This window comes from Aegilops tauschii, chromosome 2 (assembly GCF_002575655.3).
Source record: "Aegilops tauschii subsp. strangulata cultivar AL8/78 chromosome 2, Aet v6.0, whole genome shotgun sequence".
Taxonomy (NCBI): Eukaryota; Viridiplantae; Streptophyta; class Magnoliopsida; order Poales; family Poaceae; genus Aegilops; species Aegilops tauschii.
Window position 1 is genome coordinate 148,213,857 of NC_053036.3, and position 22,983 is coordinate 148,236,839.

Sequence of the window (22,983 nt, forward strand, 5' to 3'; positions counted from 1 at the left end):
AAGCGTTTAGTTAACGCGGTTGATGTAGTCGAACGTCTTCACGATCCAACCGAACGTACAGCACCTCCGTGTTCAGCACACGTTCAGCTCGATGACGTCCCTCGAGCTCTTGATCCAGTAGAGGGTTGAGGGAGATTTTCGTCAGCACGACGGCGTGGCGACGGTGTTGATGATGTGATTCGTGCAGGGCTTCGCCTAAGCACTACGACAATATGACCGACGTGGTAAACTATGGAGGGGGCACCGCGCACGGCTAAGAAACAACTGTTGTGCCTCTGGGGTGCCCCCTGGCCACGTATATAAAGGAGGAGAGGGAGGAGGCCGGCGGCCATGAGGGGGCGCGCCAAGGGGGAGTCCAACTAGGATTCCCAATCCTAGTTGGACTCCCTTTTCTACTCCAAGAGGGGGAAGGAGGGAAGGAGAGGGAGAGGAAAGAGGGGCCTGCACCCCTCCCCCTAGTGCAATTCGGACTGCCCTTGGGGGGACGCCACCTTGTGGGCTGCCCTCTCCTACTCCCTTATGGCCCATTAAGGCCCATAACTTCCCCGAGGGGTTCCGGTAACCCCTCGGTTCCCCGATAAATATCCGAAACGTCCCGAAACCTTTCCGGTGTCCGAATACCTTCGTCCAATATATCAATCTTTACCTCTCGACCATTTTGAGACTCCTCGTCATGTACGTGATCTCATCCGGGACTCCGAACAAACTTCGGTCACCAAAACACATAACTCATAATACAAATCGTCATCGAACGTTAAGCACGCGGACCCTACGGGTTCGAGAACTATGTAGACATGACCGAGACACATCTCCGGTCAATAACCAATAGCGGAACCTGGATGCTCATATTGGCTCCTACATATTCTACGAAGATCTTTCTCGGTCAAACCGCATAACAACATACGTTATTCCCTTTGTCATCGGTATGTTACTTGCCCGAGATTCGATCATCGGTATCATCATAGCTAGTTCAATCTCGTTACTGGCAAGTCTCTTTACTCGTTTCGTAATGCATCATCCCGCAACTAACTCATTAGTCACATTGCTTGCAAGGCTTATAGTGATGTGCATTACCGAGAGGGTTCAGAGATACCTCTCCGAAACACGGAGTGACAAATCCTAATATCAATCTATGCCAACTCAACAAACACCTTCGGAGACACCTGTAGAGCATCTTTATAATCACCCAGTTACGTTGTGATAGCACACAAAGTGTTCCTCCGGTATTCGGGAGTTGCATAATCTAATAGTCAGAGGAATATGTATAAGTCATGAAGAAAGCAATAGCAATAAAACTAAACGATCATTATGCTAAGCTAACGGATGGGTCTTTTCCATCACATCATTCTCTAATGATGTGATCTCGTTGATCAAATGACAACACATGTCTATGGTCAGGAAACTTAACCATCTTTGATTAACGAGCTAGTCAAGTAGAGGCATACTAGGGACACTCTGTTTGTCTATGTATTCACACATGTACTAAGTTTCTGGTTAATACAATTCTAGCATGAATAATAAACATTTATCATGATATAAGGAAATATAAATAACAACTTTATTATTGCCTCTAGGGCATATTTCCTTCATATTGAATGTGTTCCCTAAACCCTAAACCATCCTGTACCTATACCCCACTTACCCTATGGGTACAATTTTTTCTCATTTTATAAACACATGGGTATTTATTTTTTCCAAACCCTTACCCAATAGGGTTTTTGCCCGCTGGGTCGCGGGTTGCGGGTACCCATTGCCATGTTGAGATCAGGCCGGTTGCATGTTGAAAGATCAAGTTGGTTAGACCCAGGGAACACTCTGACACTTTATATGCTAAAGTTATGAGCATTGTTCTTAAGATGCAAATATGACAGCTACAATATTTTGTATACAAGGGCTTCCCTAATTCATAGGAGAAAAACATTTCGCTCAAAAGGTTGAAGGGGGATAGTGCATCAAGTTATTTCCGAGGGCCAACTTGATTCTCTTCCTCGGGGATCCCAGATGAGGGAAGCCTAGTGAAGAAGAAATTGAAAGGATGAGATTTTGTTTCTTCAGAGTTCCACCGAAAAAAATAGCGGGCCGTCACATCGCTCCTTGGGGCAGCACAAATGGAATCAGTGAGGATTTGAAGTAACAATGTTGTATGAGCACGTGGTTGTACATTGCAAGCTGGTGTTTGAAATATCATATCATAATCACAGGGTTTCAAAAAATACATAAATTGGATAGGATCGCATGTCTAAACAAAGCATTGTGAAAACACAAGCATGTGCAGAATTTGGGTATTTGATTTGCATGAATAAGATAAACACAGAATTCCTAAAACACTAGCAAGAGGCCCGTGCATTGCACGAAACATCAAGATGCATTTATGTGAGTAGTTTATCTTGTGGGAGACAAAGATGAACGAGCGAAGACCTTATCTGCAAATTTGGAGAGGGGTGCGGGTATCTTTTTGCAAAATTGTCATAGCTTACTTCCTATGCGTTAGATATAGATCAGACGACCTATCTTGCAGGATGACAGGCACACCATCATCACCATCTTTTTTTATAAGAGTAGAGATATGATCAAATGAAGATCAAATGATATGCAAGATAAGATGAATCTAATATTACGCATTTTATGGCTTTTGTCTCCTTACTTGTGCACATGTATGTAGAAAAGGTTTGAGTGGATTGTAAAATACCTTTATTTTCCTTCAAAACTCAATTTAAGGAAAATTTCCTCCGTTTTTGGTATGCCCAATTCCTTTGAATCAAATAGGTGAACAATGTCACCATGGAAGAAAAAACACTATTCCTATATTTTCTTTCTTTCTTTTTACTATAAATGCATACATGCAATGGACGTTGATATTACAGAGGAAATTGTTTGCACATTGATATTAGGTAGATATCAACTGCATGTTAATTATATCTGATTATAGCACAGACATTGATACACTATTTGATATGATATTAATTGAACGCTAAACATTTGAGCACTAACCATTTGACCAACCTAGATAGTTGGATATGGCATGGCCGAGATTAATTGTATCTGCCCGTGTGTGTCATTTTATATTGTATAGATATATAGATGAATCAAAGAAGTCATGAGTTAGGTTTAACAGCAAGATGTCTCAGGGCATGTACAATAGTGTCATCTTAAAAGTGCTGCATAGAATAAATGCTGAGACAAACGAGAGAGAAATCATAAAAAAAAAAAGATTTGCCTTCTTTTAACTAAGAGATGGTCGAAATAAGTCCGTGTACATCTTTTTTTATTATCTTCTTAGATTACGTGGCGGACTTAAAATAAGATTGCCTTATCAATAATCGTACGTGCCGTAAACCAAAATGTGGTTGGTTAGGAGGACAGTGGTATAATCTGCTCACAAAAATTCAATCACCAGACTTGACATTGGTCCTTACATTTTGCTAGATTTATTTCAGATTTCTCGGTGATGTGTGTTTAGTGGGAGGAGACGTTTCTGTCGACCACGAAGGCGACCGTCACGACTTCATCAGTCTTAAAACGATGTGCCGTCTCAATCTTTAGGTGATACTCATAGTGATAGAATGTGTATGGGTTCATAGAGATGAGGTATGCGAACATGGCTCAAAATATCTTTGTTACAGCAAATGCATGTTCCGAGCCAAAAGAACCGCGTGGCCGGGCTATACGCTTGGCAGGTACACCGAAGGAAAAGGAACCAAATCAGGCACTCCTACCCACATTTGCCAAAAGAAAAACCAGGTAACCATAAATTCACCCGGCCCGGGCGACGCGTTCTGGTGGCAACGGGCAGGCAAGTGCGCGCCGCGGCGAAACCCGGGCCGGGCAAACGCGTCACGCGGCCCCACCAATCAGGCCCATGCGCCCACGTTCGGGACGCGGTTTGGCGAATTCCGCTATATAAAAACCACCTGACCCGACGCCCACCAAATCACCCAAACCCCAGCGCCTCAAACAAAGCCCTGCTGCACCTGCTCCGATCGCCGCGAGGAACCAGCGAGAGACCCCGGAGCCAGAGGAGGAGGAGGAGATGAGCTACTACAACCAGCAGCCACCCGTCGGCGCCCCGCCGCCGCAAGGTGCGCGCCCCGTCGATTCCCGTCTCCACCCGTGCACATCGATTCTCTTTCCCTTCGCGGTGTTCCTTTCCTTTTTTGTGCTGATGAATCTTGGCCTGTGAATCTTTGAATCCTCAGGCTACGGGGACAAGGGCGGATACCCACCGCCGGGGTACCCTCCGGCCGGCTACCCACCCCCGGCGCAGGGCTACCCGCCGGCCGGCTACCCCCAGCAGGGCTACCCGCCGCAGTACGCGCAGCAGCCGCCGCCCCACCAGCAGCAGCAGCAGAGCAGCGGGCCTTCCTTCATGGAGGGATGGTAAGCTCCTCGTCCCATCTCCTCGGTTTTTCCTACCTGCGGTGTCCCGAGCGCTAGATTAGATCAAAGCCGGCCAGCGGCTTGTTTGGAGGGCTGGAAATCATGATCAGCCGGGTCAGATCTGCCCGGGCACGCCGGCGGCGACCCCTTTCCCCGTCGGTGGCCGTCTCTTGCACGTTTGCTTGGGTGGGGACCGCGACTTGACGCGTGAGCGAACCCTCGGGAAAGCGCGCGCGCGCGCGCGCGCGAGAGAGAGAGAGAGAGAGAGAGAGAGAGAGAGAGAGCAGTCGCGGTCTCGACGATGTGTCGGTCGCTCCACTCAAAGCGCACACGTATTCCCCGCGGCGAGGGGTTGTCTCGTCCCTCATGCCGTGGCATGAACCATCCGATCTTGAAATTGACGGCTCGGATGCAAGTCAAAGTCATCTGTTGTGTAGCCAGCAGCCATCCTCACTAACCGAAAAAAAATGCGTCTCCGCGGTCACGATTTCCGGGAGGCGTTTCACATGCGTTTTGGACCGGCATTGAGATAAGATCAGAAAATGTTCTTGTATAGAAATAGGCTTTGTTTTCTTTAGATTAGATTCCTTCGGGACGAGGCAACCTGGGAATCGGGAATTAATATTTCCGTTGACGACGCGGTACTACCAAAGAACGGCTATCCTCTGACCCAAGATTATCAACCGGCTTTATTGCAGTACTAATTACGTAGATGCTCACGCACTAATTGTTTGTATCCTAAAACAGTTGAAAATTGCATGAAGAACGGCTCTCCTCTGAGTCCTCTCACCGGAGATTCTCGATCAGATTGATTACAGTACAGTACTAGTAATTATTTAGATGCTCGCGCACTAAACTGTCAGTAGTATATACTAGTATAACAGTTGAAAATTGCGTGCATGGTTGGGCATTTCGAATTCGCATAATGTTTCATTATGCCGGCCATAGGCATATAATATAGTACTTGTTGCAAATGCTGCCAGTATATTATGCAGCTAGCCAGCTACTTTATCCTGCCTTGGATGTTCTGTCTCATGATTCCCTTGTGATATTTTTGTTCGCGACAGCCTGGCCGCCCTTTGCTGCTGCTGTCTCCTGGACGCCTGCTTCTGAGGAGGGAGGAAGAAGACGACGATCAACTTCGTGGAACTGGGACTGAGCTATCCTCTCTGACGGAGAAATGCTGCTAGTAGCTTAAATATTATTTCTCGTCGGGCATTATCGCCTACTTTGCTTGATCCATGTTTATGAACCTCTCTGCATTGCAACTATTCGCTTGGTTGTCGACTGATGATTATATTATGCCTGGTGCCTTCCGTGTGTATATTGTGTCGGTTTATCTCTTGTCTGGTGTGGAATTCAACTCGCGGTTGTGATGTCCAATTTGATCTTTTTCTGGCACGTCGCCACTGAATACTGATGCTCACGTTTGCGCTGACGTGCTCGTTTAGCCGCCGGATTACGCCTGAGATTTTGACTGGACTGCACTTTATCCGATTCTTCCAATCTGACCTCGTTGAGGCCGCAGGATTTCTACCGTGCTATACCATCATCAAAGGACGTTGTAGGTCTTTCTCTACCGTTTTACACTCGGTGATATTTTGTATTTTGTGATTGTTTGCCTGCAATCAACACTTGACCAGGGTTTGTGGAACCTGCTTTGGAGGATTGCTTTCGTTTCAACACAATCCAACCATCTTTATGGTAAGTAAAGAGTGCAGTGATTGTTTCGTCGAAGCCTCACGCTGTTTTCCATGAGCAAAGTGCCGAGGCTAAGCAAACAAAGCACGCCATCTATACAGGCACAGGTCGACGTGTAATCCCTCTTATCTACTCCCTCCGTTCCTAAATATAAGTCTTTGTAGGGATTTTACTAGATGGTACATACGGAGCAAAATTAATGAATGTACACTTAAAATGCATCTATATACATCCGTATGTGGTTCATAGTGAAATTTCTACAAAGACTTATATTTAGGAACGGAGGGAGTATTACCTGATGATGATGGCATTTTGTTTTAGATTCTCACACTGATGATGACAGTACGTTGCCTAATTCCACATCGTGTGTCCGTCACGCCCAGCAATGAAGGCACCCACCCACCTTGGGCAGTACAGTGCACCAGCATATGCATGTGCTCCGGGTCTTTAAAATGGAATATATCCAACCATGAAATTTATTCCTCTCCGGCTTGCTGCCGGCTCGAAAGGGTGCGTGCTGCCAACTGCAAGCTAATCTCGGCATGCATGCATGCATGTGCGGCATCTGATAAGTAGCAAACCTCCACGCGAAGTATTCCATTTGATTTGTTCTCCGGAGCAGCAACACATCGAAACGCCTTTTGCTTCTCAATCCAGGCAAAAGGAAATCATCATAAGAATATAACATCGCAGGAATCAAGCATCAGGCTCGCTTTTCAAGCTTTTACTACCTCTGTTCCTAAATATAAGCTGTTTTGGCAATTCACACGGAGGGTGTACATCGAAATCAAAGGTGGAAGCAAGAGAAAGAAAACCGCCACCAAGATATAATGAGTGATTTGCCACCAAGAGCGCATACTTTCCATTACCATTTTCTTTTCAGAGTAGTCTTAAGAGATGTGTAGAATATGTCCCATCAGTGGACATGCCGGCTCAATCAGGGGGGTAGCACATGCACACCTCCATTTGGCATCATCAATTGCTTTTCCAGGGAAGCATCATTATACTGCTTGCAGATGGTTTCTGTATAGAAATTCCTCTGATATTTGTTTTCTGTTGTGTCACAAAGTGCCTTTTTTACATCCATAAGTAAAAGAGAAAAAATTTAAGCCGCTATCACAGGCTGCAGTTATATTTCTATCTGAAATTACAACTAATAACATATATAAAAGCCTTGATGTAACCAGTGCAGATATCTCGTCTCACTCTCACCAAATTCTTTGGAAGCCCTATCATCTGCCAGCAAAATTGTTGACAGGGACACCAGCATGCTTTGGCTGGAGCTGCTTTATATAATATTTTGATCCACGTGACAGATTGATGCGTTTTCTTCTCTGCTCAGGAATAGATTCAATCGAACACTCTGAGAAGCCACGTCGCACAAACCTGCAACGTTTCAAATTAAGCACAAGCAAACATATGAAAAGCTGAATCAATGTCTATTTCCCATGTGATTGATCATTGCACTTCATCATTCACTGGAGCGTGTAACAGGTCCAAAGGGCTCCCCAACAAGTTTTTTTCTAGGTCAGAGAGAAACAACACAACCGCATGCGCTATGATACAAGTAACAAGCTCTCCAGTAGAACAGATTGTTTCTTCACCACAAAAATTAACCTCGCCAATAGAGTTTGGTGGACTGAATTTACAAACAACTGTGGCCTCAAACAGCATGTTTGGTTGTTCCATGCAACTAGTGTTAGCAACAATGTTATTTTTTTGTTGCAGAAACAACTTTATTCTCTTATGTTCTCTCGTCTACATGAACAAAATGCTATAGTGGCACCCTCTAAGAAATGACTGAGATGTGCTATTAGAGATGTCCTAGTGAAATCATGCGAAAGAAATTGACAAATCTACACCCAAGAAAGACCATGAAACTTCACTTGGACCATGGGAAGCTTTCTTATGAAACTTGGGATTTAAGAGAGCCTAGTGCTTTGAACATCTCTAAATTCGAACTTGAGCTAACTGACAACTTAATGTCTGCACTAAGATAATAGAGAGGTGAACCATTTTGTCCTTGGTCGTGGGATATGAAACCTGCTATATATAAGCCAAGAGGAGGATATAGGTACATACCAATCGGCTGTCCGTGTAGTAAGCAAGAACAATTTGCCAAGACCAAGGGATAATGCCTCCTTCTCAATGTAATCTGAAGCATAACCACAACCACAAGTTAAAAAACTGTGTAATATCCTTTGTAGTACAGTAGAAACTAACACCGGCAGGTAGGAGCTATTTTAATATTTCTGAGAACACGAGAGAAAAATCGCCAGATTAAAATTCTGATTTCTGGCCATCGCCATCAGATGGTTAGTAGCAGACTTGCTAGTTAACAAGGAACTCACTCATCACCATTTTCTTTTATGGTAGTTTTTTCTCCATCATTTTAATCAGATTTCTGGCTATCATCGTCAGATGGTTAGTAGTACACTAGCTAGTTAAAAAAGGGACTCCCTCACCACCATATTCTTTGATGTGGTTTCTTTTCTATCCTTTTTATCTTTTTGAGTTGGTATATGTGTACGACAAAGGAGCCAACTGGGCACAGTGAAACATGTGTGTGTCCATGTGCTTTGGGGAAAAGCTATGGCTGCAACAGGAGTCACAACAACCAATCAAAAATAGTAAATTCCGCTAAGTCAGCTCTGTCGCTAACAGTTCTGTTTTTATGAAATGACACCCCAACTTGTTTCGAAAACCAGTCAACTGCATACCTCGACATGTATCCATAAATTTTAAGATTAAACATATCGATGTAAAACATTGCGAATGTTAAAGATCAGGTTACGGAACATTATCAAGCAGAAACAAAATTGTGCTAATCCTGTATTTCTTAGCTATAGCACAGCTCAAGACCACCAGACGTACACTAATATGGGTGAATCTTTCCAGAGTATATTATGCAATAGAACACCGTCTTTGAAACTTCAAGTGGCAACAATTCAGTTGCTACTTTCAGAACAAAAATAATGCATGTGGCAATGAACTTACCAAGCAACTTATCCCCCATACCTCTTCCTCGGCATTCTTCAGATACAGCAATTGCAGCAACTTCACCAGATTTGTCCTCGGGAAATGGAAAGAGAGCAGCACATGCAATTACTGAACCATCTCTTTCAACAACATAGAATGAATACAACGCTTCAAGAAGCTGAAGAGACGTTGTTAAAAAGAAACATTTTAGCACTACTATGTACTAACTATGAAGAGAATGAAGCACTCATTATATAAGATTTCTCAAAATCAAAATCTTAACACACCTCTTTATCTGTTCTTCGCACTAAAACACCAGATTCCTCTAGTGGGTAGATAAGTTTTCTTATGCCAGGAAGATCTTCCTCCGTCGCCATTCTTGTTCCTTCATAAACATCCCTGAAAACATGTGATAGGTAGGACATGAATCTTAACTGTGATAGCTTGTACAGCCTAGATTCCAAAAGACATCTTTATGTACAAAGAATACCATGGTGAAATATTTGTTTCAGAAACACGTTTGAGATGTATCTTCAGCTTTGACATATATTATGGATCAATGCTAAACTTGCAAAAAGATCTACTGGCTGCTGACATGAATAGCAACAACATAGAAGTTGTAGTGTCTTGGGTGTGAAACACATAGTTAATTATTTTTTCCTTTACCTTATCAACCAGTCCAAGCCAGCTCACAAGTAGATATTTTTTTATCAGTATAGTAATACTCTATACTATGTTGAAACTGCTAGAGGCATCTAATTTCTCACATGCTAGTGTTTCTACCAGGAATCAAGAATAAGAAAAAGAAAGATATTAATGAGTTTATGAGATGCATCCAAGTCAATAGAAGGATAAAGCAGGCATGGGAGCATTGGTTGTGTACTGGACCTAGACTTTTTGTCTACAAAAATTTGATTTGTGCATTGTTGGCTTTCAATATAAGCCAGGCTGAACGCCTTTCAACTAAATAAGAAAATGAAAAGAAAAGACGTTAAGAATACCTCGCAATCATTGTCCCAGCACCATCTCTTGTAAACAACTCTAATAGCAGTGATCCATCAACTGTACCATCTATGATATGCACTCTTTGAACACCACCCTGGCATAAGGAAGAAATAAATGTATATAGACAAATTTAAGTGATAGAGACTGGCATGGAACTTTGCAGCTTACGCTTCATTCGGAACATGGTTTGAATATTTCACTGTTTGAAGGAATATTTCTTGCTTTATTGAAAGAGCAAACACAAGTATCACACGCATGCCACCTTCTACTCAAACCACACCCAAGCTTTAGATACATGGATACTACTGTACTGTAGTCCTCAGCAGGGACATCGACCCAAGCTACAGCAAGATAGTGATGCACTAAGATAGGGTATTCTTTATGTCGTTCAATGTGCCAGCTTTCTCAGATCTGACAAGACGTTAGGTGATGCTAGTATTGCTTCAACAGGATTGCTGCCACACTTCAAGCCATGTGGATCCAATAAGACATAGGTGCATAGCAGCATGACACTGATACAATAGCAATAGCTACATTCAACAAGAACAACAATGCAAATGGCAAATGCAGAAAACAATGTTGCTACTTCGTGGAGGACACTATTTCAAAAACAAAGATATGTTCATCTTGTGCTCTGTAGAAAACTAGTAGATCTTAAAGCAGAAACATAATAAAAAATGTCGTGTGGAAGGTACGCCACTTACATGGCATACATAAGCAGCTGCAGCCAACTCAGAAAGATAGCCATTTGACCTGCTTAATCGCTCTTCACCACCAATAGCAAACCCTTGCTCACCAGAACAAATACCATTTCCATTGTTAAAACCCAAACCGTTTTGAAAAGAAGCAGCGTACCCATTAAGATGCCCCTTTCCGTTCAAAGATGGTTCATGGTCCTCCTCATCAACAACCTTGACATAATTTGCAGCAATATCACTTTGCTTAGCACGCTTTCTGATCAACATATCAGCTTCCTCCAGAGACATGAAATGAATGACTCGTCCATTCTCATCAAATATCTGACCGTCCACAACGCAGATAAGTTTATCCGCCTCTATGGCTAAGGCACATGCGGTGGCTACTTCGTAAGTGCTGAATGTTAAAAACAAGGAAAATTAATTTGTTTAGTAGGTTACGCACAATATATACAAATTACAGAGAGAAAAAAACTATGGTGTAGTTATTTAGCAATTTTCAAGTAAAACAGGAAATTCACACATACTACCTCCGTCCCATAATGTAGGACGTTTTTTGACACTACATTAGTGTCAAAAAAGTCTTACATTATGAGACGGAGGGAGTATTTCTCATATAATATATGCATAATTTAGAAAAAAATCAATGCAAGCATATAATCATTAAAAATTCTTGAAATTGAACAACTGGTAGAGAAAATAACATACTTGCAATTTAGAACTTCTCCTGAGCTCGAGTATCCCATATTGCTCACAACAACAATGCTATCACTATCAAGCCTTTCTTTTATCCGTGCAACATCTATTTTCTTAACTTCACCAGTAAATCCGTAATCAACACCATGAACTACCCCTCTTCTCTGCCAAAGAAAATTAGTTGCATAAACTCAGTATTGCAGGACCTCCAGCCGACTGAAGTTCAGTAGAAGATAAGAGGTAAAAAAATGTAGAGGAATAAACAGAAATAGCGTGCAAGGAGGCACATAGACACTCAAATGCCTAAATGCAGAACTAGATGGATAGGGCTCCCAGTAATACAGCTGTCTCCAATCTCAAATATTTTACTGCAGCTATAAATATTCACCTTAGCACCAAGGAAATTGCCACTTGCAACATTATCCACAAGACCATGCCAATGACCAATAACACCATGTCTACGGAGGTTTAACATTGGAGGGCCAGGAGAGAGCTTTGCTTCTATTGTTAACCTTATTCTGCCAGCTGCCTCCATCGCAGCTTCTAGTGAATCAGAATCGGTAACTCGGTACTGACCAACATACTTAGCCTTCCTTCCTACAGCAAGTTTCATAAGATGAGAATATGCAGGAACAGGAAAATACTAGAAATATAGTTCAAAGAAGAATAAAGACTGCATTAGAAAATGCAAAGGACAAGAATAGTGAAGAAACGTATTGTTCACATCATCATCGGAGTATTTCCACCAATCCACCTGAGTTGTTACTAAAGTCATGCCAAATCAGCATTTAGGAACTGTGGAGGAGAAAGGATGAGGGGGGATGGTGAATTCGTACTATGATAGAAGCAGCTTGGCTCTCCAAACAAGATACTAGTAACAAGCATATGGTCTCCTGGAGAGACCCTTGTTACTAAGAAAACTCATCTTGTGGGCTCAACAACATTGAATGTAGTTTTATCTTACTAAAAGGTCTAAGTAACAACCTATTGGAGGGTTTGATACTATTGAAATATTTATGAGTTCAGATATTCCCTCTTCTCTTCACAATGAGCTTAGTAACAAATTGTTGGGGATGCTCTCACCTACCAATGGTATAATAAGTCGCTGCTTTCATCAAATGTGACTCGTCAAATTCTACGTATGTAAGCAGCAGTTTAGACACAGTCCCTGTTTCACAATCACTCTACAGATCACATTTGGAAGTGTCACGGAAGCTTTGTGGTGGGGAGTGGGGCAGAAGTGATGAAATAAATTACGTACTTCTCAAAGAGATAGAGTTCACTAGCAAGGTATCATGGTGCTGTTGCAAAATGTGTTCAGCTGTGTTTCTGCTCATCCAGCATAGTTGCGTGCTTCAGAAACTAAGCTATCTTTAAGTTTTTTAGGTACCTTTATATGCTGAAGATCCCTTAAACATTGTGTTGTGAACTTTAATAAATAGATAAAACCATTGATGGGAAAGTAAGAACAAATATACAATTGTTAGTAGCATAAGGGTGATCAGATATGAGTGACAGAAGACTGGTGTACTACATGTGCAGAACTAACCTCTTTCTGACAATAGTTTATCAATCTGGACATGTGTTCCCGGAACAAGAACAAAGTTAATGCCAAGACCATGAAGTAGTGAAATATCCTGCATGTGATTGAAAATGTAATATTTCCCTAAATAACTAGAAAATGCAAGGAATCCATAATGATGTGAACTTTATGACAACAAAATACGATAAATCTATGCAGCATAATAGTAGCACCTAAGCTCAGTCACATGAATGAAAAAATAATCCCATACTCCTGCCAGGAAAACCAGTGATTTTGACTCCTTTTTCCTAGTACGTTGGGGCCTTTTATAGTCTTGAATCCATGTTCGCAGAAGACCCTCATTCCAACTATGTACCCCCCAAAAAACTAAGTTGCTTCTCGTTCTGTCCCTCATTTCTCATCCCCATAAATTAAGTACAATGAACCCATACTCTTACGATTTGCAGCTGTCCAGTGGCTAGTGGCTACTATACCTTGATTGCTTAGATCATTTGCCCACTGATCAAGTCCAATGAACCATATGGTCCATCCATCTCATAAAATGTCATCATCTCTAGCTGGCCAATGGATAAACAGTTTTGTTTGAACCACTTGTGATCAAAGTAAGTTATGTTGGATAATTAGAATCGCTACTAAAACAATTCCATGGTTCGGCCCCCACGACTAAATGGAAGAATGGCTCTTTCGTACGAACAATGAACACGAAAATCCTAAACACTCCAGCTCAGTTCAACTTAAGCAATCATAGTACCTGCAAAATGCGGTCCAAGTGTGGCCCCGACACAACCTCGCTGGATGTAACGACCACGAAGGTGCTCCCACGATGGCCCCGTATGTACGGCCACGCCTCCCGGAAGAACCCGACGAACTCCTCCCCCGCGTCCACGCCGCCGCCGCCGCCGGGATGGCGAACCACGCAGCACCGGACGCTGCTGCGCAGACGCCGGCGCGGCGGGGGAAGTCGAAGGCTGCCGGGCGGAAGGCCCCGGGCAGTAGAACCCTGAGCCGACAGCCGCGAGACCCCGCCGGCGAGGCGCGCGGCGGCAACCATAGAGGCCATGTAAGCAAGTGGACCCACCTACGAACCCTAGGCCTCGTGACTGGGGAAGTGGGGAGGGAAACAGTCCGCGCTCCTGCGGTTTGCGAGTTGCGACGAGTAGGCCGTTGTTTCAGCAAGTGGGTTGGCGCGTAGTTGGAGAGTGGAGACCAACCAGCAGATCGTTTGGCCCTTGACACGAAACACGAGCTACCTTTCTACCGCTCAGCCCATTGTTATGGCGGGCCGGATGCCCGTCTCTCGTCGAAAAAAAAAAGTTGAGAGCAACTAATTAACGAGCGCTCCTTCGAAAGCCTCATAACGATCAACGTCATTTGGTGTGCTCTTAGCCGCCCGCCATGTGTCGCGTTTTGGGCGCTTTCTCCGGATTTTATTATTTTTATTTTTTCGCACGCGTTTTTGGCTTTTTAAACGGTTTTTTTGGATTTTTTTGGCGTTCCGGTTTTCCACCGGTCTTCTTTAACTTTTGGGTCAAAAATATTTGCGTGAAAAAACGCTTTTTTTCCTTCCGCGAGAGTCACGGTTTTGCTTCCGTGAGAGGCACGATTTTGCTTTCGCGAGAGTCACGGTCGTGCCTCTCGGAAACGGAAACAAAACGCATTTTTTGTTTTTTTTCCTTCCGCGAGAGGCACGGTTGTGCTTTCGTTTCGCGAGAGGCACGGCCGTGCCTCTCGGAAAACGGAAAAAGAAAACGCGTTTTCTGTTTTTTTCCTTCCGAGAGAGGCATAGTTTTGTTTCCGCGAGAGGCACGATTGTGCTTTCACGACGTGCCTCTCGGAAACGGAAAAAACGTGTTTTCTGTTTTTTTCCTTTCGCGAGATGCACGGTTTTGCTTCCGCGAGAGACATGGTTGTGCTTTCGCGAGAGGCACGGTCGTGCCTCCTCGGAAACAGAAAAAAAACGCGTTTTCATTTTTTTCCTTCCGCGAGAGGCACGGTTTTGCTTTCGCGAGAGGCACGGGCGTGCCTCTTTCGGAAAGGGAAAAACCCGTGCTCCCTGTTCGTTTTTTTGTCCGGTTTTGTCCGGTTTTTTCATGAAAAAAGAGTTCGTCAAAAACCTATCAACATGGGATCTAGTTTTAAAAGTCTCGACGCGAGGAATTCAAGGGTGAAAATGGTTCGAGATTTGGACGCACGGGTTAAGAGATAAAACGTTTTGAATAAACGAATCTACGAAAAAAGGGAAAACTCACCGGTTGTGACAAGTGGCGCACATGCAGCGCGTCACTTGTCACAACCTAAGAAGGTGGGAGTGATCTTTGCAACGAGTACTCCTTAACTAGTGATTTCGAGCCCCTAAAAAAACTAGTGATTTCGAGAAAAGGATGTTGGAAATATGCCCTAGAGGCAATAATAAAATGGTTATTATTATATTTCCTTATTCATGATAATTGTCTATTGTTCATGCTATAATTGTATTAACTGGAAACCGTAATACATGTGTGAATACATAGACCACAACATGTCCCTAGTAAGCCTCTAGTTGACTAGCTCGTTGATCAATAGATGGTTATGGTTTCCTGACCATGGACATTGGATGTCATTGATAACGGGATCACATCATTAGGAGAATGATGTGATGGACAAGACCCAATCCTAAGCATAGCACAAGATCGTGTAGTTCGTTTTGCTAGAGCTTTTCTAATGTCAAGTATCATTTCCTTAGACCATGAGATTGTGCAACTCCCGGATACCGTATGAATGCTTTGGGTGTACCAAACGTCACAACGTAACTGGGTGACTATAAAGGTGCACTACAGGTATCTCCGAAAGTGTTTGTTGGGTTGGCACGAATCGAGACTGGGATTTGTCACTCCGTATGACGGAGAGGTATCTCTGGGCCCACTCGATAATGCATCATCATAATGAGCTCAATGTGACTAAGGAGTTAGGCACGGGATCATGCATTACAGTACGAGTAAAGTGACTTGCCGGTAACGAGATTGAACGAGGTATTGGGATACCGACGATCGAATCTCGGGCAAGTAACATACCGCTTGACAAAGGGAATTGTATACGGGATTGATTGAATCCTCGACATCGTGGTTCATCCGATGAGATCATCGTGGAACATGTGGGAGCCAATATGGGTATCCAGATCCCGCTGTTGGTTATTGACCGGAGAGTCATCTCGGTCATGTCTGCATGACTCCCGAACCCGTAGGGTCTACACACTTAAGGTTAGGTGACGCTAGGGTTATAGAGATATTAGTATGCGGTAACCCGAAAGTGGTTCGGAGTCCCGGATGAGATCCCGGACGTCACGAGGAGTTCCGAAATGGTCCGGAGGTAAATATTTATATATGGAAAGTCTTGTTTTGGTCGCCGAAAAAGTTTCGCGCATTATCGGTATTGTACCGGGAGTGCCGAAAGGGGTCCGGGGGTCCACCAAGGGGGTCCACCTGCCCCGGGGGGCCACATGGGCTGTAGGGGTGTGCGCCTTGGTCTATATGGGCCAAGGGCACCAGCCCCAAGAGGCCCATGCGCCAAGAGATAAGGGAAAGGGAGAGTCCTAAAAGGGGAAGGCACCTCCTAGGTGTCTTGGGGAGGATGGACTCCTCCCTGGCCGCACCCTTCCTTGGAGGAAAAAAAAGCCAAGGCTGCGCCCCCCCTCTCCCTTGGCCCTATATATAGTGGGGGAAGGGAGGGCAGCCGCACCCCAAGCCCCTGGCGCCTCCCTCTCCCTCCCGTGACACCTCTCCCTCTCGCTGAGCTTGGCGAAGCCCTGCCGAGATCCCCGCTGCTTCCACCACCACGCCGTCGTGCTGCTGGATCTCCATCAACCTCTCCCTCCCCTTGCTGGATCAAGAAGGAGGAGACGTCTTCCCAACCGTACGTGTGTTGAACGCGGAGGTGCCGTCCGTTCGGCGCTCGGTCATCGGTGATTTGGATCACGACGAGTACGACTCCATCAACCCCGTTCACTTGAACGCTTCCGCTCGCGATCTACAAGGGTATGTAGATGCACTCCTCCCCTCTCGTTGCTAGCATCTCCTAAATTGATCTTGGTGACACGTAGGAAAATTTTGAATTTCTGCTACGTTCCCCAACAAAGGATACCCGTCACTTCCCGCGAAAGTTATGTTATTTTTTAGTATAGCGAAAGTGGGCGCGACTATGTCTCGCCTTCAGCGAGACGGTAGGAGGGAGACCGAGATAGGCCAGCCCAGGAGCGCGGAAGGCCAAAGCCTCCTTTTTATTTTTTTAATGTTTTATGTTTCGTTTTTTGCTTTATTTTTTTGTTTTGTTTATACTTTAAAATATATTCTAAATATATATATATATATATATATTACATAAAAATATTTGAAAAAAATTGACCAAGCAAGTGAAAAATGTTGAATGTGTATAGAGAAAATGTTTATCACGTATATAGAAAATGTGTACAAAAAATTGTGCAAATTTTTTCATCGTGTATTTAAAAATGTTAATCAAGCATTTGAAAATTTTCGGAACAACTATTTCAAAAATGTTAGCATTTGAAAATTCTTAAATGTATATAGAAAAACTGTTGACTAGGTATTAAAAAATGATGGATTTTTTTATAACATAAATCAAAATGTTAATCAAGCATTTGTAAAAATGTTGATAAAGTATTTGAAAAATGTTAAATGTGTATACAAAAATGTTGACCATGTACTAAAAAATGATGAATTCTTTGATCATCTATTTAAAAATGTTGAAAATATATTTTAAAAATGTTGATCAAGCATTTGAGAAATGTTAAATTCGTATGAAAAAATGTTGACCAACTATTAAAAAATGTTGAGTTCTTTTTGGTAATGTATATAAAAATTTTTAATCAAGCATTTGAAAATGTTGAACAAGTATTTCAAAAATGTTAATCAAGCATTTAGAAAATGTTAAATGTGTATAGAAAAAATGTGGACCATGTGTTAAAAAAATGTTTAATATTGAAATAAAAAATATTAGTTAAGCATTCGAAAAAAATTGTAAATGTGCATAGAAAAATGTTAATCTTGTATTTGAAAAATGTTGATCAATCATTTAAAATGTTGACCATGTATTAGAAAATGTTAAACTTGTATTAGGAAAACAAATTGACATATACAAAAATGTAGAATGAAAATCAAAAGAAACAAAGAAAACCAATAAAAATAAAACCAAGAAAGAAAAAAATAAAAATAAAACCAAAGAAACAAACGTAGAAAGAATAAAAAATGAAAAATAAACAAAAACCGTAGAATAAAAATAAAAAAAAAGCATTGAAACCCGAAAAGAGAAATGAAAAAACAAAAAATCTAGAAGAAAAATAACAGAAGAACACGGAACAAAATGAAAAAAACAGAGAAGAAAAAAGAAAAAAAGAAAAAAGGAATGAATAAATAATTAAAATCGAAGAAAAAACGAAAAAGTAAAAGTAAAGAAAATCCGAATGAAAATAGAGAAAAAACGGTGAAAAACCAAAAGAAACCAAAACAAAAAAACCAGGAAAAAATGAGAAAATACAGTGCAAAAACCGACTTGTTTCGACTTAGCTATACCATCACTACAACTCTGTCAGAATCCCAGCCAAATCGAGTGACTAGCCGCGCTCTCCCTCAAGAGACCAGGTTTGAGTCCCCTGCTCGCTCCTTTTTCTCCTGTCTCTTTTCCTTTTCTGCACGAATGAGTCGGCCCAAGTACTGGAGACCCCTTCAGCCAGAGAACCGTAGGTCTCGTTGAATGCGAGATATTGTGCTCGCAAGCGAAAGCTATGTCTAGCATTAAGATGAAAGCTCCTCACACAAGCAACTGGGCCAGCCCATCAGTGCGCTTTTGAAACAATAGGAGGAGAGAGAGAGGAGCACGCGCAGGGTTGGATCCCAATACTTCCAGGGAGAAGTCCGGCACTGCTAGCCACCCCGCCCGATTCGCATTCGTGGTTATTAGTTTGGGTTTCCATCTTGAGGCGATTCGAGCTGGTTTTCTCAGGTTTTTGTCTTCTATTTTTTGTTTCTTTTCCTTTTTCTTGTCCGGTTTTTTTATTCGTTTCATTCGTTTTGCATCTGTTTCTTAGTTTTTTTATTTTCTTTTTCATTGGTTTATTTTTTTCTATTTTTTATTTCAGTTTTTGGGTCTTTTTGTTTATTTTTGTTTTCATTCTACATTTTTTATATGTCAACAACATTTTTCTAATACACGTTTAACATGTTTTTCATATGACAACACCATTTTTTCAATACAATTTTTTTTAATATATTGTCATGATTTTTTCTATACAGATTTTCAATATTTTAAAATCCTTGATTAACATTTTTCATATTGAAGATTAATATTATTTGAACACATGGTCAATATTTTTTATACATTTTGTTAAATGCTTGATTGACAGTTTTCAAATGAAAAGATTAACATTTTTAATACATGGTCAACATTTTTTTATACACATTTAACAATTTCTAAACTCTTGGTTAACATTAGTCAATCACTTGTTCAACATTTTTTCAAATGCTTGATTAAAAAAATTATAGTTTTGATAAAAACATTCATCATTGTTTTAGTACATGGTCTTTTAACACGTTTAACATTTCCGAAATGCATGATTAATATTTTTTAATATTTGTTCAACATTTTTTTCCAAATGCTTGATTAACATTTTTATATAGATGATAAAAAATCCTTATTTTTTAGTACATTGATTAACATTTTTCAAATGTTTTTGTAGAGTATTTTTTGTAATATATATATAGAATATTGTAAAGTATAAAATAATACAAAAATAAAGCAAAAACAAAAACAAAAAACATAGAAAAAACAGAAAAAAAAGGTTTTGGCCTCCCACGTGCATGGGCCGACCCATCTTGCTCACCCCTTCAGCAAGTCGGAAGTTGGACTCGCTGAAGGTGAGATACAGGGGCGCCCCCGCCAGGGGGCATGTCGTCTCGCCTTTGGCAATCCACTAACGACCCCTCAAAACAGATAGAAAAATGCAATCCGCTAACGGGCAAGCATAACACTGTAGCTTCCCCGCGCGAACAGTATATCTATACCCCTATATAGTGTGCGAATAACTTTGAAAGATTGTCGTTGGATGAAGCCAATCTGACGGTGCAGAGATGGCAAATCCGAGCACTACTGGTCGTTGGATATCATCTACATTCCATCAAATTCTGCCACATGTACAATCTAGAAGACTCCATGGTTGAATTTAAGCATAATGCACAAACCTCAAAACACAAGCACTTCTCCTTTATTCTAGAATATTCTGTATAATTGTCCAATTTTTTTTCTAAATGAATTGCCATTATTTGTTTTTACTTTATGCTTTACAATGCACAATCCCATGAATCTTAATTTTTTTTATAAAACTAATTGATTTTGAATGAGATGAACTATAAGAACTAAACAAACATCTATATTATGCATATATGACTCAAAACTTACATGCTATAATATGGTATTTATTCATAATTTTGTTGCCAAATCTCATGCGTGCAATGCACGTGTGCCTTACTAGTCTCACTTAAAGCGAGATAGCATCCATTTCGCCTGAATGGTTCACACACATGGGCCAACCCATTAGCGTGGTCGCTCGCTCGCTACTAGCTCAGTCATTCGCTCGTTCATTCTACGTGTTGGCTTCGTCAATTTTTTCTATCTTTTTTCCTTTTTCCTTTCCTTTTATTTCTTCACAGGTTTTCTTTCTTTCTTTCTTTTTCATCATTTTTCTTCATTTCCTTCAAAGTTGCTAATGATTTTGTGTTTCTTTTTTCTTATTTTTAATTGTGTTTTCTTTCTCTTCTTTGTTTTTCTGGTTTTGTTGTGTTTCTTTTTTGGGTTTATCGGTTTTCTTCATTATATTTGTACATTTTCATATATAACAAAAACATATTTTATATACATACTTAACATTCCCATTAACATTTTTGAAAATTTATATTTTTATGTCTATTTTTCATACATATCGTATATTTTTATATACATGATTAATATTTGATAAAACATATAGATAAACATTATCATCTTTTGTAGGGATGAGAGCGAGCGGAAAGGGCCAAAACTAGGTGCTGTCACATTTGTTTTCATATTTTTAAGAAAGCAGAAATGAATGTGGAAACACCAGAAACAAATACAGAAACAAATACTATCAGAAATGAAAATGGAGCGAATACGGCACGGAAGCGGAGACAAAAGCGGAGTGTTCATCGGAACTAAAGACCCTTTAAGCTATAGGGAATAAACAAGAAAACCAACAAAGTTGTTCAATTGATAAGGTGATTACTAAATATTACTCCCTCCGTCCGGAATTATTTGTCATGGAAATGAATAAAAATGGATATATCTAGTATTTCCGGACGGAGAGGCTACGTCAGCGAAGGAGGCATGGTTGATTAGGGATTCTGATTGTATGCTGCCATGCTTGGTCGATTAGGGATTCTGCTTGTATGCTGCCATGCTTGACATGGTAGTAGTGCTATAGACATTGGGCTATCTGGGCCATTTTGCCAAGTGTGTATGGCCTAACTATGTTCGTTGGGCTGCAAAATAGCCATGCGCTCACGTTCAAAACCGAAATAGCGGAAATAGAAAATTACGTTTTTGCGATTGTTCCACCGGAAAACATCATTTTGTTTTCGCATAAAAAATTCCGTTTCCATTTTCGTTTTGCAAATTTCCATTTCCAATTACATTTTCCCTCTCTGTTTCCATTTTTCGTCTCGAAAAGCAGAAAGTTTCTGCTCCATTTTCATCCCTATTTTTTTGTACATCGGGAACATTTTATATATACACGTTTCACATTTTCCAAATACATGATTAGCATCTTCTAAAACATATATTTTTTATTTCTAATTTTTTCATACACATTTGTACATTTTTTTCTACAGCAGGAGCATTTTCTATATACATGTTTAGTATTGTCCAAATACTGATTCACACATTTTAAAACTTTTATTTCTTATGACTATTTTTTTCCATACATATTGTGCTTTTCGATACTCTCCAGGCCCACTAAGTATTATGGCATCCATTATTGTCTGCTTGGACACAACATGATAGTGATCACGATGATACCGGAATGCGAAAACGAGTAAAGGGAACAAAATCGGCAACGAGGATAACTTGGTATTGTTGTTGAGAAACGTGGTAGAAAACAAAAAAATCGCACCTACAATCACCCAAGATCAATATGAAGATGCATCACAGGTTGGGATCACGATCGTTACCGTCACCGAATTGCAACGGAAGAAGAACGTGTCGGTGTAGACCATACTTGGAGTCCCTCGAACCGTCGATGAACGATCCCTCGTACTGCCCACGTACAGTCCCTCGAACTGAAGACCGAAAGCACGACCTCTCTACTTGGTTGCAAGCGTGCAGCCTTCACGATCCGGCAGCGCTTCACCGTCCAGAGCTAATCGTCGCCGGAGAATTAGAGGGAGGAGGTTAGAACCACACATGGCTTCTTTATGAGGGCAAGAGGATTAGCCAAGCTCTAATTAGTCAACTAGGACCAACTAGAGCAAGAACTAAAAGAACTAGAGAAGGCTCCAAAACTTGTATGTCCAGAAGAGCAAAATCCTCATGTATATATAGGTTGGAGGGGAAGGAGAGGGCAGCCACCAACGGGAAAAGTTTCCCCCTTGGTGCATCGGTCTAGAAGAGAGAGGACGATTCCCCTCCCCTATCCAATTCGGCGTCCTTCCTTAGGGAAGGAGGCACTTTCCCACTTGGGCCTTTTTGGCCCAAGTTACCTTCCACCTCTTGGCCTTTTCAGGCCCGTTGATATTTAAATTAAAGATAAAATGTTCTAAATACCTCTAGACTATTATATATACATATATAAAAATAATTTATCGGTAATACCCGGTATTACCTGATGCTCATCGAAACCCTTCCGGTGACCCTGAAACGCTTCGAGATCCTCTCGGAACTATTCTGGATATTCATGAAATAATTCCACAAATATATTCTCATGACTCCAATCCT

At 41.5% G+C, this 22,983-nt stretch overlaps 2 protein-coding genes across 3 annotated transcripts; one reads left to right on the top strand and one right to left on the bottom strand.

Moving 5' to 3' along the window:
- The first annotated feature begins 3,793 nt into the window (after positions 1 to 3,793).
- Positions 3,794 to 5,701, top strand: LOC109778103 (uncharacterized). The gene is made up of 3 exons (XM_020336655.4): positions 3,794 to 4,079; positions 4,197 to 4,377; positions 5,445 to 5,701. Exons 1-3 carry the CDS (start codon positions 4,031 to 4,033, stop codon positions 5,488 to 5,490), a joined length of 276 nt encoding a protein of 91 aa, XP_020192244.1. The 5' UTR covers positions 3,794 to 4,030; the 3' UTR covers positions 5,491 to 5,701.
- A 1,397-nt stretch (positions 5,702 to 7,098) lies between these two features.
- Positions 7,099 to 14,192, bottom strand: LOC109778102 (probable amino-acid acetyltransferase NAGS2, chloroplastic). Of its 2 annotated transcripts, none has more exons than XM_020336653.4 (10): positions 13,748 to 14,192; positions 13,003 to 13,090; positions 11,842 to 12,050; positions 11,466 to 11,617; positions 10,767 to 11,154; positions 10,059 to 10,156; positions 9,345 to 9,456; positions 9,076 to 9,235; positions 8,161 to 8,233; positions 7,099 to 7,464 (listed from the first exon to the last, which is right to left on the bottom strand). In XM_020336653.4, the coding sequence occupies exons 1-10, from the start codon at positions 14,054 to 14,056 to the stop codon at positions 7,311 to 7,313; spliced, it is 1,743 nt and encodes a 580-aa protein (XP_020192242.1). In that variant the 5' UTR covers positions 14,057 to 14,192; the 3' UTR covers positions 7,099 to 7,310. The 2 variants fall into 2 exon arrangements, with proteins under 2 accessions (XP_020192242.1, XP_020192243.1); XM_020336654.4 differs by having other exon boundaries at positions 9,097 to 9,235; positions 13,748 to 14,181.
- Positions 14,193 to 22,983: the final 8,791 nt, after the last annotated feature.

What these genes read in the sequence shown, in the direction of transcription:
- LOC109778103 (XM_020336655.4), top strand. Translation starts at nt 4,031, where the DNA reads ATGAGCTACTACAACCAGCAGCCACCCGTCGGCGCCCCGCCGCCGCAA. An exon ending in CGGCGCCCCGCCGCCGCAAG is followed by an intron (nt 4,080 to 4,196) that starts GTGCGCGCCCCG and finishes TTGAATCCTCAG; the next exon opens with GCTACGGGGACAAGGGCGGA. An exon ending in CCTTCCTTCATGGAGGGATG is followed by an intron (nt 4,378 to 5,444) that starts GTAAGCTCCTCG and finishes TGTTCGCGACAG; the next exon opens with CCTGGCCGCCCTTTGCTGCT.
- LOC109778102 (XM_020336653.4), bottom strand. Translation starts at nt 14,056, where the DNA reads ATGGCCTCTATGGTTGCCGCCGCGCGCCTCGCCGGCGGGGTCTCGCGG. An exon ending in TAAACTATTGTCAGAAAGAG is followed by an intron (nt 12,051 to 13,002) that starts GTTAGTTCTGCA and finishes AACTTGCTGTAG; the next exon opens with GAAGGAAGGCTAAGTATGTT. An exon ending in CAGCTGCTTATGTATGCCAT is followed by an intron (nt 10,157 to 10,766) that starts GTAAGTGGCGTA and finishes TCCTTATGCCAG; the next exon opens with GGTGGTGTTCAAAGAGTGCA.